This window comes from Scyliorhinus canicula, chromosome 14 (genome assembly GCF_902713615.1).
Source record: "Scyliorhinus canicula chromosome 14, sScyCan1.1, whole genome shotgun sequence".
Classification (NCBI taxonomy): domain Eukaryota; kingdom Metazoa; phylum Chordata; class Chondrichthyes; order Carcharhiniformes; family Scyliorhinidae; genus Scyliorhinus; species Scyliorhinus canicula.
The window spans coordinates 28630569-28647954 of NC_052159.1; the positions used below are offsets into that span (position 1 = coordinate 28630569).

Below are 17386 nucleotides of genomic sequence, written 5' to 3' on the forward strand. Positions count from 1 at the left end.
ATTCTTGGGTTTAGTTGTTATTTTGGATTATACTTAAGCAGGAGTAACACTCATGTTTATGTCTTTACGACAGGCTTTGAATAGACAAAGATTAAGTTATTTTCCAAATGATTCAATTGTACCTGCAAGCTGCTAACAGTGGAGAATTTTATTTGTTAAGAGTGCTTGAATTGGGGACATAACCCAATGCCTCAAAGGATAATTTTCAACCAGCCAGCCCCAAGTTCAAGTTGTGTTTTTTTTTTAAAAAAAATTTTTTTCACTTGCTCCAGATTGGCTTTGTGAGACGCATTCAGTTTCTAGAGGGATCGAAGGAAAGTCAAAGACTGCTGCAGCAGGAACTGAATGTAACCTCGATAAGTTTTCAATAAAAAGTTTTTATTGCTCAAAAATCTAAATCTGAACTTGTAGAAAAAGTAATTTAAAAAAAAAAGATAATTTTTTCAGAATCCTTGCTAAATGTTAATTTTCTTCTCAATGAAACTCAGGTAATAGTTCTGTATACCTCCTTTGTGTCCACTGAAAGTGACAGAACAATTTCCATCTTCAACAGACCATATCTTTAGCTGAGCGTCCATTCCTCCACTTAGAACCACAATGCCAGATGGAAAGAATCTACAACAATTCACATCAAATACATGGCCAACCAGATCTCTCTAAAAATTAAAATCAATAATGGATTAGATATATGAATTCTTCCGATTCACATACACACAAATACGCACACACTTTGGAACGTCAACTGTTATTTGTAAGAGATCAATTTCTTTTTTTTTTAAATAATTTTATTCAAACAGTATTTTCATTATTACAAACACAACAATACAACAAATTCCCCATATTATTCCAGAAGTACACCTACCCAGTGTCTCCCTCATCCCCCACAAAGACAAAACAAAAGACCCCCCCGAAAACAGTTGACGGTAACCAGTTCCCTGAAAAAGGAGATGAAGGTCTGCCAACTCGAGTAGAGTAAGAAGTCTTACAACACCAGATTAAAGTCCAACAGGTGTTTCAAATCACTAGCTTTTGGAGCACTGCTACTTCCTCAGGTGTTGTAAGACTTCTTACTGTGCTCACCCAGTCCAACGCCGGCACCTCCACATAACTTGGGTACAATCCTTCCACCAATTCCCTCATGGTGTATCCTCTCCAGGTGCAAAAGTTGCATTAGGTCCCCCAAGCCAAGGCTTTAGGCAGCACCGCGGACCTCCAACCAAGCAGAACTTGCCTCCGGGCTATTAGCGAGGTGAAGGCTAGGACATCTGCCCTCGTCCCCATCTGCAGCACCGGCGAACCCGAGACTCCAAAAATGGCCACCCAACAGGCATGGCTCCAGCTGAACGCCCAAAATTCCTGACATTGTATCAAAAAAGGAGACTCAGAAACTAACAAGCTTGGGGCAAGACCAAAACATGTGCGTGTGATTCGGCGGCCCCCGATAGCACCGCTCACACCTATCCTCCACCCCCGAGAAGAACTCACTCATATGCGCGATAATCAGGTGTGTCCTGTGCACCACCTTGAACTGGATCACGCTTAACCTTGCATATTAGTCAACTGTGAAGTTGACCCTGTAAAGAGTCTGGCCACAGCCTCAGAATGAAGGGACGATCCTTTACAACTGAGATGAGGAGGAATTTCTTCAGCCACAGGGTGGTGAATCTTTGGAACAGTTTGCCGCAGAAGAATGTTGAGGCCAAATCACTGAGTGTCTTTAAGACAGAGATAGGTAGGTTCTTGATTAATGAGGGGATCAGAGGTTACGGGGAAAAGGCAGGAGAATAGGGATGAGAAACTTAACAGCCATGATTGAATGGTGGAACAGACTCGATGGGCTAAATGGCCTAATTCTGCTCCTATGTCTTATGATCACCCCCTCAAAGAACAAACCAATCTCACCCTCCCACTTCCTCCACTGATGCCTGCTCAGTCGCCAACATCTGTCCAGAGACACCCAAAATCTTACCCTCCCCTAATTCGGCCAAGGACAGGACCCTGTCCGTAAACGAAGGCGACAATACCGGGGAAATGAATGAAGCTCCTTGCGTAAAAAAAAATCACACACCTGAAAACATTCCCTCTTAGGAGCTGGAACATCTGTAACAACTCGCCTAGATGGGCAAACCTATCCTCCAGAAGTGTGTCTCTAAACCTTTCCAACCCTTCCCTCTCCCATGCCCTAAATGAAGAATCTAAGCCAGACGCCACAAACCTATGGTTCCTGCAGATTGGAGCCAACAACGACAGTCAGCCCAGTTTAAATGCTGCCTAAACTGATTACAAATCTTCAAAGTGGCTATCACAACCGGGCTCGAAAAGAACCTGACTGTGGAAAAAGGAGGGTGCTATAACCAGACCAGAAAAGTTTTATTTATAAATTTAGAGTACCCAATTCATTTTTCCAATTAAGGGGCAATTTAGCGTGCTCAATCCACCTACCTTGCACATCTTTGGGTTGTGGGGCCGAAACCCACGCAGACACGGGGAGAATGTGCAAACTCTGCACGGACAGTGACCCAGAACCGGGATCGAACCTGGGACTTCAGCGCCGTGAGACTGCAGTGCTACCACTGCACCACTGTGCTGGCTGCAGACTACAAAAGTTAAGTTAATGGAGTATGGCCCAATGATGGGCCACCTGGATACTCAGATACCAGGAGTTAGTCTTGGCCGGATGGAATGGCAGCCTCCCCAAATCAGCATCCCTACCCGGGGGGGGGTTCCGGAAAAAAAAAAATCACTCGCCCAGATTTAACTTATACCCCGAAAAGGAGCCAAACTTCCTGAGCTGCTTCATTATCTGCCCCCCATTGGAGAGTCCGTAATTATAGCAACAGGTCACCTGGATAGGAGGACACCCTATACGAGACAACGTCAACACAATGGTCAACGGCTCGATTGCTCAGGCAAACAAAAGCAGAGACAATGGACATCTTTGTTCAGTTGGAAATAACCCAAGCTCAGGACATTAGTACGCACATCTGGGGCACTGTGCAAACACCCAGGATCTTTTTACTGGGCCATTTAACCCCCTCTCATTCCTAGTTATCAACCGGATCGTGGGCCACCAACTTCTTCCAGGAGATACTTGAAGCATATGGACCAAGAGCGTATCAGTTTCATTCTTCAGTTTGTGCTGTTCCACAATCACAATAGGGGTGGTGATAGGATGCTTTAAATGGCGCTGGGGTGGGGGAACTGGGTTAGAGAATGGAGAATCTCCTACTAACTCAATTTTCTATTGAATCCCTACAGTGCTAAAGGCCATGGTTGACGATCTGGAGAAACGTTCCAGCCTGTGTTGCTCGAGGGGGACTTTTTAATGAATAAAGGGAGAAAGCTAATCGTCGGTTGGCTCACCAGTTGAGGCTGCAGGCAGCATCCCTGGAAATAATGCAGGTCAGAGACTCGGGTGGTGGGATAATTTCTGCCCCAGAGAAGGTTACTGAAGCATTTGAGGCCATTTGGCCCATCGTGTCTACACTGACCCTTCGAAAAAGCACTCTACCTAGGGCCAAAACGAACACCCACCAATAAGCCCAAGCACAGCACTAAGCCCTCTCCAATATTGCAAAAATCCTCCAAAATATACACAAACTCCATCGTCCTTAAGCGCTTAGGTTAACCCCCTGTCCGTGCTTGACAAACTCATTCGCATCTTGCGGTGCGTCAAAATAATAGTCTCTGTCCTTGAAAGTCACCCTCAGACAAGTGGGTACACCACACCGAACCTACATTGCTCTTATACAGTACGGCCTTATTAAACACCGCACGCTTTGCCCAGAAACCACTGCCACGTTCTCCCCTGCTGAGGCTCGGGAAACATTTGAGCCTGGCAATGACCCCTTGCCTGACTTCTGCTATTTTTACTGGACTTTACTCAAAAGAGAGGGTCCTGTTCCATCAAACTGCACCAATTTCCTCCAAACAATTGCCCATAAACTGGCAGAAAGTGACAAAAAACCAAGTACCCTGGCGGGAGTCACCGCGTGCGTGACCGTTCACTACATAGCCGCCACTGGAAATCCAGAGGTCAACTTCTGATGATCCTGGATGAACTGCCAATGATTATGTTATAACACTGAATCCTTTGTATGGTTGTCACTACTGATGAAGTATCTGCCTATCCAATTTGCATTGGTACCAGAACAGGTGCAACAAAAATGTCACTAAATTATTTGCACATTGTGGGACCAGCTTTAACAAATTATAATGGGTACGCCAGAGGGATTACAAGGCAGGAGTCTTATCTCAAGATTCACCAATAACAGTTATAAATTGATAATGTGATTATGGCTTAATAATCTCCTCTGGATACCCGCCATTATCTACACAAACTGAAATGTTTCAATAGAAAATTGCCACGCCCTCAAGTTATTCAAAGCCCACAATTTGGTTTGATGCTTAATGTTAAAGTGATTCATAATTCAAATCAGAATGAAACGGTCACGCACTCTTTCTAATGAACAATAAAATATCACTACTTGGTCAAGTGTTTACCAAATCTAAAGGAAATTGTTTGAACAAAATTCTTTCCATGAATCTACTGTAAATTATCAACAATATTAATAAGTAAAAATAAGTAAAGGTATACAAACCCTCAGTTCTCCATTATTAGCCTGCCAGATCCGCATTGTTCCATCTGTACTGCAAGATACTCCGAGCCCTCCACCACTAGAAATATCCATGCTGGCTATCTAGAGAGAGAAAGATTGAAAAAGGTAACATTGTAATTCTGGAAAATACAAACTTTTACTTTGAAACATCAGGTTGAACAAAATCAGAACACCAGAATCTGTTATGCAACTCACACCTGCTAAAACAAAATGTTACTTTTTTCAAAAATGAAATCACTAAAAGTGACAAACAATTGGGGTCATGCATGGTAATATTTTTCAGAAACGCTATGACTTCAACGTCCCATTACTTCGGCTTATTACTCATGAGCACAGTGTTTTGATGAGGTGCTGAGGAGACGACAGGTGTATCCGCACGAGGGGAAGGAAAGTCAAAGGGACAACCCATTTGGATGTGGCTCCTGTGTGCCTCATCGTGGCTGACAAATGGTTCAGCAGCAGTGGAGTATAGGTTCAGAGACCAAAACTGTGAGAGTTTGCAACAGCAAAAAAAAAGGCATGGATCACAGTCTATCCTGTAATAAAGATACAAATCTGCAGTGAAATCAGGGTTATTCGGGGCATGTGGGGGATTGGCTGGATTACTGGTCATTTAGTGCAATTATGACTTTTAAGCTAATTTTGTTTATTCATACACCACAAGTGACAACACGAGGTGGTTGGTGATATGGCAGCATTTCTCCCCCTTCCCGACACCTGGGCGACAAATAGGCCCTTTTGAATAGGGAGTAATTGTGAGCAGTAGGTAAAGATGGAGAGGGGGATTCCAAGGCTGGCTAAGCGGCGATTTGCAGATAGAAGCCATAAAAGCTAAATCCATTCATTTAGCTGCAAACTTGATTCAAGCAACTGCCAGCCAACAAATATCAGAAATCAGCACACGGCCAGACTGAAATGTGGGAAGTAGTCACTTGGGACAAGAAGCTGAAGGATTGGTGGTGCTACAGAACTGCAATCCAGTATGAGTTGTCAGGAGGTAAGGGCAGAATACAGGGAGCTATGGACCTAAGTGAATTAAAAATCTGCTTTTACTGACAAAATTCTGTTTGTTTTAGTTTTATTTGGATGAAATTCCTGCTGTAGTAATAATGTACAGTAACTGGAACATGATTCATTATTCCGACAGGTCACGTCACTGGAGCTGTTAAAGAATCATTTGTGAAGTTGCTAATTAGTTTTTGGATCATGTTCACTTTGGGTAGTAGCATGGGAGTTTGGTTTCAGACCCCATTTTGATTTCAATCTAATTATACAGTCAAGTTCCCTTGAGACTCCAATACTTTGGCACTGGGAATGAACTAAAATCAATAGGAAACACTGATGGATGAAATATAACATTTCTGCTGTAACACCCATAGCTGAGAGAGCAGTATCATAAGAATAGCCTTTGCAGTCTTTGAAGAAAATGTTGTTTGTCAGGCATGAGGCAAATGAAACGTTTTAAATAATGCACTGTGAGCCAAAATTAATCCTCTTGATGTATGTAAAAAGATTATTTAGAAAAAGAGAGGCAAAGATGTATGCAAAAAGATTATTTAGAAAAAGAGAGGCAAACATGAGACATGAATCTCTCAACGGGAGGTTTACCAAAATGCTGTCTAGAAGCCAGTGGCATAACAGACAACAAACACACAGTAATATATTTTGTAATTCAATGCACTATTGTCAGAACACTGCTCTTCAAAATGTTGCATCAATTAATGAAATATTATTAGTTCCATTAAGAATCTTACGCTACATAACTCCTGCCATCTTAGAGCTCAAGTCTTGAAAAAATTCACAACCAGCGCTAACACTCAATTAGTGGGAGCTGAAGCCAAAACTGAGAGTTTTCACCTTAGAGTTAATGTTTAATTTCACTGTCACTAGGTCAGAATCCTAGAATTCCCTCCCTAACAGCACTGTGGGTGTACCTACACTTCTGAAACGCAGTGGTTAAGAAGGCAGCTCATCACCACCGTCTCAAGCGTAACTAGAGATGGGCAATAAATGCTGGCCTAGCCAGTGACACCCACACCGCGTAAATGAATTAAAACGCATTGCCATCATAGGTTAGTTACAGAAAATCCTCAATTGATGTCTCCAAATGCAAAATTTTCCAAAATAATTACAAGGGACCCAATGCAAAAGTTGATTTCAAACCTAACAACTGTAAGAAAAGAGGCAACATCGTTCAGTTTACACACCAAATTTTCTTGAAATTGTTTGACTTACACTCCCAGTGTGTATTCTAGAAAAGGTCGTGTACGGCATGAGAAACTTTGAGGCTGCATTCCCATCAGGACAGGAAATCAAAATACTTTTCTGCAAAGAAAAAAAAGCCTTTAAAATTGAATGCTTCATCATTTTATGGACTGCATTTTCAGGGATGGTAATAAGGGGGAAACTAATATGGGCAGGAAGTTCTCACCTTTGTAATCTCAGCCACTTCAAATCCTTCGGAAGCTGTGACCACTGGGACACCATCTTTACCAACTCCTTGACACTTTATACAACCATATAAAGTAGCTGCTCCTGAATTAAAAATAGACATTAGATCATGTTGTCCTCAATAATAATCACGTCATTTAGTCATCATTTGAGTGAAATATCAATTACAAATAAATCACCATCTTCTAAAATCTGCATTTCAGCTGGATTATTACTGAAGCCCCATCTACCCTCTCAGGTTGGCCCAAAAAGATCCCATGGCATGAATTTTGCAGAGCAGGGAAGTTCTGCCGGGTGTACAGATCAATATTTATTCCTCATCAAACTTTATTAAATACAGATTTTCTGATTATTATCACATTGTTGCTTGTGGGGCCTCACAGTGTGCACATCGGCTGCCACTTTTCCAACAAGTGTTTAGACTTCAAATGAAAAGTTTTTCATTGGCGATGAAATGGATTTTCATGTCCAATGATGGTAAAAAGGTGTTAAATAGAAATTAAAATCCTTCTTTCGTAAGGATATATTGCAAAGATCAAAACCATGGCAACAATTTGCAGATAACTTCAGTTATTGTACCATCTGTTGAAATTAGGCCACTGCAGACTCAATACCAGCACTGTTGCACAGTAACAGTCAGTCACTGTGAAGCTCTCCGAAAGCTGGCATTAGAATTTAAATGGTACTGTAGTGTTTCTATTTGCTGCTTATGCATGACATTCTAAAATGAAGACTGTAGGTGCGATTCAACAGAAACATTTCTAAAGAGTCATTTTGCCCCCCTTTGGCGGGGTGTTTGTTGAGATCGTGGCCCGCATTCCAACGGCACTTAGTACTGAAAATGAGCCCACACGAGATTCTAGACATTACTGGCTGTCTCGCTGTTTCATCGCCTGACTCGTGCCGCAGTTTCTTGCTGCTAACAAGAAGGACCTGCAGATTTGATTTGATTTGATTTGTTGTCACATGTACCGAAGTACAGTGAAAAGTATTTTTCTGCGGCCGAGGGAATGTACACAGTACATACATAGTAGACAAAAAGAATAATCAACAGAGAACATTGACAAATGGTGCATCGACAGTGATTGGTTACAGTGCGGAAAAAGGGACCAAACAAAGCAAATACACGAGCAAGAGAACAGCATAGGGCGTCGTGAATAGTGTTCTTACAGGGAACAGATCAGACCGAGGAAGAGTCGTTGAGGAGTCTTGTAGGTGTGGGGAAGAAGCTGTTCCTATGTTTGGATGTGCGGGTCTTCACACTTCTGTACCTTGTGCCTGATGGAAGGGTCTGGAAGAAGGCAATGCCTGAACGGGAGGGGTCTCTAATAATGCTGTCTGCCTTCCTGAGGCAGCGGGAAGTGTACACAGAATCAATGTGGGGATGGCAAGCTTGTGTGATGCATTGGGCTGAGTTCACCACACCGAGCAATTGTCATACCAGGCTGTGATGCAGCCGGATCGGATGCTCTCTATTGCGCATCTGAAGAAGTTTGAGAGAGTCAATGCAGAGATGCAAAATTTCTTTAGCTTCCGTAGGAAGTAGAGACGTTGTTGGGCTTTCTTGACTGTTGCATCAACGCGAGTGGACCAGGACAGACTGTTGGTGATGGTGACCCCCAGGAACTTAAAAGCTATCAACCATCTCCACTTCGGAGCCATTGATGCAGACTGGAGTGTGTGTTATGCTACGCTTCCTGAAGTTGATGATCAGTTCCTTGGTCTTTCCAACATTTAGAGAGAGGTTATTTTTGGTACACCATGCAACCAAGTGATTTATCTCCCTCCTGTAGTCTGATTCGTCGTTGTTTGAGATACGGCCCACCACAGTCGTATAGTCTGCAAACTGATTGATTGAATTGGAGTTAAATCTTGCCACACAGTCATGTGTGTATAGGGGGTACAGTAGAGGACTGAGCACACATCCTTGTGGGGCCCCGGTATTGAGAATTATTGTGGAGGAGGTGCTATTGCCTATCCTGACAGATTGCGGTCTGTTGGTGAGGAAGTCAAGGATCCAGCTGCACAGGAAGGGGTCAAGTCCAAGACTGAAAAGTTTGGTTATTAGTCTTGGCGGGATAATGGTGTTGAAGGCGGAGCTGTAGTCGATAAACAGCAGTCTTACATAGGTGTCCTTGTTATCGAGGTGTTCGTGTGTTGATCGTAGAGCCAAGGAGATAGTATCTGCTGTGGACCAATCCTTGCTTTGGGGATGCCGACCTGGCCAGGCTTCTCAACGCTATGGATGAGAGGCGGGGCATTCTGTTCCCCTGAGGGGGTCGGAGCACCAGCAGCAGGGTCAGAAATGTCACGGGAGGCAGTGGCTGTCAGTTTGGGCAGCATGACCAGGAGGACCACCGTCCAATGGCAGAAGAATACCAATGACCTTTACTGAGCTGCAAGGTTAAGTTACCACCTCTCTCCTGGCGTCAGTTCCATCTGCCACCCCTCAAATTCCCAAACACCCCCCACAGATCACTGGCTGACACCTCGCACCCTCCCCACATCCGATCTTCGTGCTTGTTCCTCAGAACCCCCTGGCACCCATCAGCACAACCCCTTCATGTCTAGGTGTGGTGCCTACACATGCCACCTGCTAAAGACCCCCCCCTGACCCATCAAGCTTGCTGCTCACAATGCCCCCTCTTCGTCCCCGCAGGTGAAGATAGCACAGAATAAACGGGAAAGGGCCAAGACGGTGGTGGAATCCCAGAGACCCGAGTCCTCACCCCCGATGAGGAACGGGCCCTGGAGAATACGGGATTGGCAGAGAAAAGAGCAGTCACCGACAGCAATTCTGAAACCAAAGATGATAGTTAGTCAATAGGCTAACATCTTATCTCCAGAAAACAATAGTTACTTTGATGGGTGATATGGAATTTAAAAAAATTTAAAGTACAAAGTTTGACAGATGCAAGTTGCATTGAGGGGCAGGAGGAAGAGAGTTCCAATAATGTCAGCAACTTTTAATGATCATGTTATCTGGGTTTAAAAGTTAACATTTTTGATCGTCCAAGTGCTCCAAAGATCTTCAAAGGATAAAACAGTCTTATTTTCTCAGAAATCTCTCAGACTATTCAGTCTTAACCAAAAGAGGTCAGTGAAAAGGAGTATAGGAACTCAGTTAGACTTTACAGCAGTCCTTGCCTGCTGGTATTGCCTACCACAGGAATATAGGAACAGGAGAAGGCATTCAGCCTTTCAAACCTGTTCTGCCATTCAGACTGATTGTGCTGATCTGGCCCTCAATTCCATTTACTCAGTTTCATATTCTTCAATATCCTTATTCAATAAAAATAAGAAAATTTTCTGGAAGATCACGCCCAATGTATCAGACCAACGCAGGGATGCTGTTACAAACTTGGAAAAACCATCCTTTTAAATATTATGTTGCTTAGCACATTGCCTTTTACAGCCAAAATAGAATACGTCAGAGGAAGTTGTGATCAAATTGTATGGCACTTTGGTCAGAACAGAGTTTAAACGCTGTACACAGTTCCCTAGTATTAAGGTATATGCTATGAAGAAAAGCTGGAGAAACAAAATACAGTTTCAAAAAAAAGTATGAGGCTATCTACAACACTTCTGCAAAATGTATATCAGTCTGGTTCAAAGGATTTATAGATTTTGCAGCAGGTAATGTCTTATTTCACAAGTTAAAACATTTGAAATAAGAAATTTGTTCTAAATTTTGCAATGTAATTCCTGTATTCCTCAGCCAATGCTCCCTTGTATATACCCAATTCAATCTAAAAAATTGTCAGCATTCATATATCATGTACTTCTTAAAATACATGAACAATGTCTGTTCTCATTCATCGTTCACTAAAATAGTCTGAGGAAGCAGTCATCCCTGCCATTTTTGCATCAATAAAATTGACAACATAACTTCAAAGTTATATGAAATTTTAAGTCAGTACTGAAGCAAGTAGTGTGTCAAATATACTCCTATACAGCATTGTATTGCAACTATTACAACAATTGCAATACCGTATTGCATCTTTTATGGTCTACAGCCGAGTGTAGTTTGACTATTTTTCTGATACTGTTTGGTTGTGTGTGAGATGACTTTACTTTTCAACATTTATTGTACATGACTACCATCAGAAAAAGTTCCCTATTATATATTTCATAGAATCACAGAATCCTTACAATGCAGATGGAAGCCATTTGGCCCATCGAGTCTGCACCCACCTTCCAAAAGAGCACCCTACATAGGACCAGTCCCCTGCCCTATCCCCGTAACCCCATGCATTGATCATGACCAGCCTACTTAATCTGTACAATCTTTGGACGCTTTGGTACAAAGATTCGAAAAAGATCGATGCCACCTAATTATTACTTAAACATCAACTCCTTTTCAAGGGTGAGGGAGAGAATTCATTCATTCATTGAGAGCAAGTAATAGAATTTATCTTTAAAAATTGGACACTTCACATTTGAAACGAGGTAAATTACAGGATTTCAGAGGTATAATATGTATTGTCCAGAATCACTAACACTAACGTGGCTGTCTTTTTACTTGCTATATTGTCCCTCAAACAGCTATCGGGGGAAAAGGTCAGTTAATGTGTTTCTGGTGATGTTGAAGAACATTGACCAATGCACTGGAAGAGTTTCTATTCCTCAAACATTGTGAAACTTTAATATCTACCTAGTTCTCCTGTTTCCATCCGTGCTCCACTTAGACAAGGCAAAAGACCGCACAAACCACCTACTATTCCTACACTTCTGCTTGCTGCTGCAAAAGAAAATCATCAGAATGAAGGGAAGAATGGTGCTCCGTTTGATAAGACATCCATGAGATGATGTCTGGTTCCAAGCTGGAGAGTTTTAGTCTGATGCTGGGCTCACCATTAGCCTGTTCCTCCTCATTTTTTTTCAGTCCCACAAATTTCGAAAATCCAATCTTGTAGTCCTACATTGTTGGAAATGGCAGCAGGTGTTTCATAGCTGTGTTGGCTAGTGCAGAATACTGGGACTGTATGAGGAGCCAAAGTTTATCAAACATTTTGCATCAAATTCTAGCTTTAGTGGCTTGCATTTCAGACCAGCTCGCAGACCTTCTAGAAGACCCTCGTGGACCACCCTTTCAGAACCACTGGTCTAAACCACAAGAACAGATGAAACTTTTGATAACATCATATGCAGAGCACAACACTCTGGCAATGCAGCATTCCAAGCTTACAGAGGAAATTTTATTTTTAATTTTTGTAACAAAATGAAGGATAACAACGGTGCCTTTAAAAACAGGAACATTCTCTAATATGCTTTGTTAAAATGTTATCCAACAAAAATAAACATTGATTAAAGACGACGATTTCAGGAAAGGTGGCCAAAAGCTAGGTTAAGAGGTATATTTTACAGATGTTCTGAAACGAGGACAGGATGTTGGAGAGGAAGAGGGATTTAGGGAGGCAAATCCAGAATCTGGGGTCTAAATAGCTGAAGGAGTGGTCACCAGTGGGCAGATAGGTGGCAGATGAAGTTCAATGTGGAGAAGTATGAGGTGATGCACTTTGGTAGGAAGATGCATTTTAGTAGTTTTAATAAATTTGCCTAGCAACAGCAGTAAGGGCAATTTAGCGTGGCCAATCCACCTACCCTGCATATCTTTGGGTTGTGGGAGTGAGACCCACACAGACATGGGGAGAACGTGCAAACTCCACAGGGACACTGAATTGGGGCTGGGATTGAACCCGGGTCCTCAGCGCCGTGAGGCAGCAGTGCTCACCGCTGCCATCATACCGCCCTCACAGTAAAACAAATTTAACAAAACATAATGGGATGCGACCTGCCCAGCAACAGGTAGTAATTCTACCTGGATACAGCAGTAGCCAGTATTCAAAATGCCGGAAGAGATCAGTCTTTCCCAGGAACGAGATTAGAAGGCAGAAGGATGCGAATAGAATCCTAGAATTCCTACAATGCAGAAGGCGGCCATTCGGCCCATCAAGTCTGCACCGATCATCTGAAAGAAAACCTTACCTGGGCCCACATCCTGCAACCCCACCTAACCTGCACATTTTTGTACACTAAGGGGCAATTTAGCATGCCAATCCACCTAACCTGCACATCTTTGGACTGTAGGGGGGAAATTGGAGAACCTGGAGAGAAGCCATGCAGACACAGGGAGAATGTGTAAACTCCACAGACAGTCATCCAAGGCCGGAATTGAACCGGGTCCCTGGCGCTGTGAGGCAGCAGTGCTAACCACTGTGCCACTGTACCACCCATATGAGATTGTAAGTAGAAACAGTTTACCTCAACGATTGGGAAGATCAATGAGGTACGCAGATGATGATGTCTATAGTCAAGGAGCTTGATAGGGACAGACAGCCAAATACACAGAAGGCAAAATCAAGTGGAACAAAGGTATAATTGGCCAGACATCAGAAGCAAGGGGGCTAGTTAACAGCTGGCATGCAGAAGCAGACAAGGCTGTTCCAGCCAACAGCCTCAAACTCTTAGAACCAGGGCAGTGCAGAAAACCTTCGTAAAGGCAGTTTGAATATCTTCTCTTTGAATAACATTGTACCATGTTTTCATGGGCTTATCCTGTTTCTCTCTTGTTCTCCGGTTGGGCTTATAGAGGAATCAAGTTATGTCTAACGATTGCATCAATCTCATTAAACTGTTTTCCTGTCCCTCTCTGTATTCGTGTATGCTGAGCCTTTTTTTGCTTGTTGTGTTACAACATGCAAATGAGAATTTTAAATTTGAGGCATGGATGTCCATGAGCCACTGTGGTTCAAGGATGGAGGGGATGGGAGATACAGGAGTAATGGGTGAAGAGAACATAGGTAGGAAAATATTTTGGTCATGCAAAAGCTTGCTATGGTTGGAGATAAGATGTCAAGAAAGTTGTGTAGAAGCTAAAATGTACAGAGCTTGGAGAATGGACAGTAAATTCTGTCAGCAGTTCATCGAAAGGTTGAATAGGATCCAGAGGTTGTTCAATGTTTGCTTCAATTTGAGTGATTGGTGTGCAGGTGGAATTGGTGATACGGCTATGATGTTTGTGACGAGGGTTGAAGATGATGGCTTCCATTTCACTGGAGGAAATTGCTCCTCACTGTTAATTGGGCAAGCATTCTGACAACACAAGCAGTAAAGACTTCAAGAAATATTGTGGAGATGCAGAGCTTTGTATTGACAGCGTTCAACCCTCATTCAGAAGAACATCTCACTGAGCTGGGAAAAGCTCAAGAAGTGTTGGAAATTTATGCTGCAATTCACTGTGTCAAAGAGTTTAGGCAAGCTGACCACAGTCAGAGGATTCCATTTGCGACGTTGATTCAGGCCATTTCAGTACTGGGACAGGAATGGAAATCTGACTGGAAAGAATCAAGCATGGAACTCCAAAAAAAGTTGGGCATGAATTTGGGAGGAAACTACATATTAAAAGGCTTCAGAGTAAACCTTTGATGATAAAGCAGCTGTTCATAAAGACAGATGAATCAAGGGTGATTTTATTTTAAAACGTGGAGGGTGAAGAAGGCCAGGAAAAGTGGGCAACAATTTAGTAGAACTTGATGTATTCAAAGCTGTGGTAATACCTATGCTTCAATATGGCTGTGAGACATGGGCTGCCTACAAGACATATAAGCCAGGATTTTTGGGGTGATGGAGGTTTCCCTTCCTGCCATCCAAAGAGGCCATCTAAACTCACATTGCCTGCCCCACAGCCATTCCATGTTCCGACACGTGTTAATTACCTGGAGCCAGGACTTCTGCCCCTCACTTGGGAGCCCATAAAGTAATTGGCCAGGTTCAACAGGAGATGCATTCAGAACGTCAAATGAAAGGACAAAGTGCCCAATACCTAGGTAAATCTCTGGGATTGAAGCACTCATTATCAGAGCCCGAATCAGAATGAGTGGACATGTAGTACATATGACTGATGATAGGTGGTCATGTACAATTTAAACTTGGACAACACTTGTAAAGTGGGCAGAGATTAAGATTTAAGGACTCCTTCAAGGCAAACCTCAGGAAAAGGAGCATGTCCACTACAGACTTGGAGAAACGTGCAGCCAGAAGAACTACCTGGAGAACAATCTTAAGCAATCGCATTATTTCCAGACAGCTAAAGACAAAAGGCAAACTAGAGTCATTGGTCAGTCCCCCCCCCCCCGTCCCCCCCCCAAAAAAATGGACAATTGATCCAAGCTGTGGATTACTATGGAAATTCATGCAGGTCTACAATCAGGCTCCATATCCCTGTTAGAATGCACAACAGATTACACTACACACACAAGAAACAGCCACCTTTAATAACAAAGGAAAACCAATGGTGACGATTGGAGAAGCACGGGATAGATCGCATCAACAAGATATGGGTTAGTAAAAGTTAGTCTTAGTATCGAGCTATTTTTTTCTCTTGTAGATGCAGTTCAAATGAATGTGAATTTCAAACATTTTCAGTTCTATTAATAGCAGCCAATTTTAAAAAAATATAATTTATGGCATGTGAAAGCAAAGCGAGGATTTATTGCCAATTCTTAATTGCACTTGAGATGGTAGTGTTGAGTTGCCTCTGTGAACTGTTGCAGTACATGTGATGAAGGTACACAGTTGTGCTATGTATGGAGTACCAGGAGTTTGACCCATTGGCAATGAAGGAGCAGCGATATATTTCCAATTAAGATGTTGTTTACTTGGAAGGGAAGTTGCAGGTGGTGCTGATCCAATTGCCTGCTAAGCTGTCTTTTTATGCAGTAGAGGTCACAGTTTTGAAAGGTGCTATTGAAGAAGCCTTTTCAAGTTACTGCAGTGCATCTAGTAGATGGCATACATTGTAGCCAGCGATGGTGGAGCAAGTGAACATTTATGGTGGTGACAATCAAGCAAAATGTTTTGTCCTGGGTGGCGTCAAGCCTCATGCATTGTTGGAGCTGTACCCATCCAGCTAAGTAGAGAAATGTATTCAGAAGAACATAGGAAATAGAAGGGGTAGTCCATTCAGCCCGTTGACCCTGCCAAGCTATACAATGAGACCACGGCTGATCTCCTGCTTCAACCATCCTTATTCTGCACTATTCTGGCAGCTCTTGATGTTTTTTATACGTAGAAATCTATCGATCAGTCTTAAACATACTTAATGGCTTAGCCTCCACAGCCCTCTGGGCAGAGATTCACCACCCTCGGGTGAAGAAAATCCTCCTCATCTCAGTCCAAAATGGCCTCCTTATTCGGAGACTGCGCCCTCTGCGTACTGACTGATCTCCCCCCCCCCCCCCCCCAGTGGGCAGCACGGTAGCGCAGTTCCTTCACAGCTCCAGGGTCCCAGATTCGATTCCCGGCTTGGGTCACTGTTTGTTCTCCCCATGTCTGCTCCGGTTTCCTCCCACAGTCCAAAGATGCGCAGATTAGGTGGATTGGCCATGATAAATTGCCCTTAGTCTCCTAAAAGGTTAGCTGGGATTACTGGGATAGGTTGGAGACGTGAACTTAAGTAGGGTGCTCTTTCCAAGGGCCGGTGAGAACTCGATGGGCCGAATTGCCTCCGTATGCACTGTAAATTCTATAATTCTATGATCCCTCTTGCACCTACCTATCAAAATCGTAAGACTTTGTATGTTTGAATGAGATCACCTCTCATTCTTCTAAATGCATATGGCATTCCTCTGTCTACTATTTTAACTGACGTTTTAGCCCAATTAAAATAAACATATTAGTGCATGTTAACAGCAGACTGCAAATGCATTTAAGTATTCAGCTGACAGTAATTTGTAGCACATACTGGTCTAATTCTTATTCATTAACAATCACAAAAGCCCATAAAAGTCTAGTTTGCAGGGACAAGGCACTGGGAACTGAATTCTGTCCTCTTGAGCAGATCTGGCTGAATGTATTCTAATTGGATTGGTTGATACAGCAATATTGCATCCCAGCAGTAAGATTTCTTTTTGCAAAATGCTAACATATGGCGCATAATGTTGTTTGGCATCAATGGTGGAGCTCGGTTTGGTTGAGAAGGCAATGTGCGGTGACGCAGTGGTTCGCACTGGAACCACGGTGCTAAGGACCCCGGTTCGAATCCCGGCCCTGGGTCACTGTCCGTGTGGAGTTTACACATTCTCCCCATGTCTGCGTGGGTTTCACCCCCCACAACCCAAAGATGTGCAGGTTAGGTGGATTGGCCATGCTAAATTGCCCCTTAAGTGGGGAAAAATAATTGGGTACTCTAAATTTAAAAAAATAAATAAATGCAAGACAAGGGAATGCGCTCTGGTGGTGAACACAGTTCAGGGTGAAATTCAAAATTTGACCAACTGGCAAGGAGGAGACCGGTCTGGGAATGGGTGCGTGTC

General features: G+C 43.0%; 1 protein-coding gene across 3 annotated transcripts in view; it reads right to left on the minus strand.

Annotated features, from left to right (window-relative positions):
- The window catches only part of LOC119977085 (proteasomal ATPase-associated factor 1-like), a 37301-nt gene that overhangs the window by 17010 nt on the left and 2905 nt on the right, over positions 1 to 17386 (minus strand). For 2 of the 3 annotated variants that reach the window (XM_038817668.1, XM_038817667.1), the window contains 4 exons: positions 7051 to 7154; positions 6855 to 6944; positions 4602 to 4700; positions 506 to 656 (listed from right to left, as the gene is read on the minus strand). In XM_038817668.1, coding sequence (XP_038673596.1) covers positions 506 to 656; positions 4602 to 4700; positions 6855 to 6944; positions 7051 to 7154 — 444 coding nt within the window. Of the gene's footprint in view, positions 1 to 505; positions 657 to 4601; positions 4701 to 6854; positions 6945 to 7050; positions 7155 to 11724; positions 11812 to 17386 lie in introns of all 3 variants that reach the window. The other variant, XM_038817666.1, reaches the window with a different exon arrangement.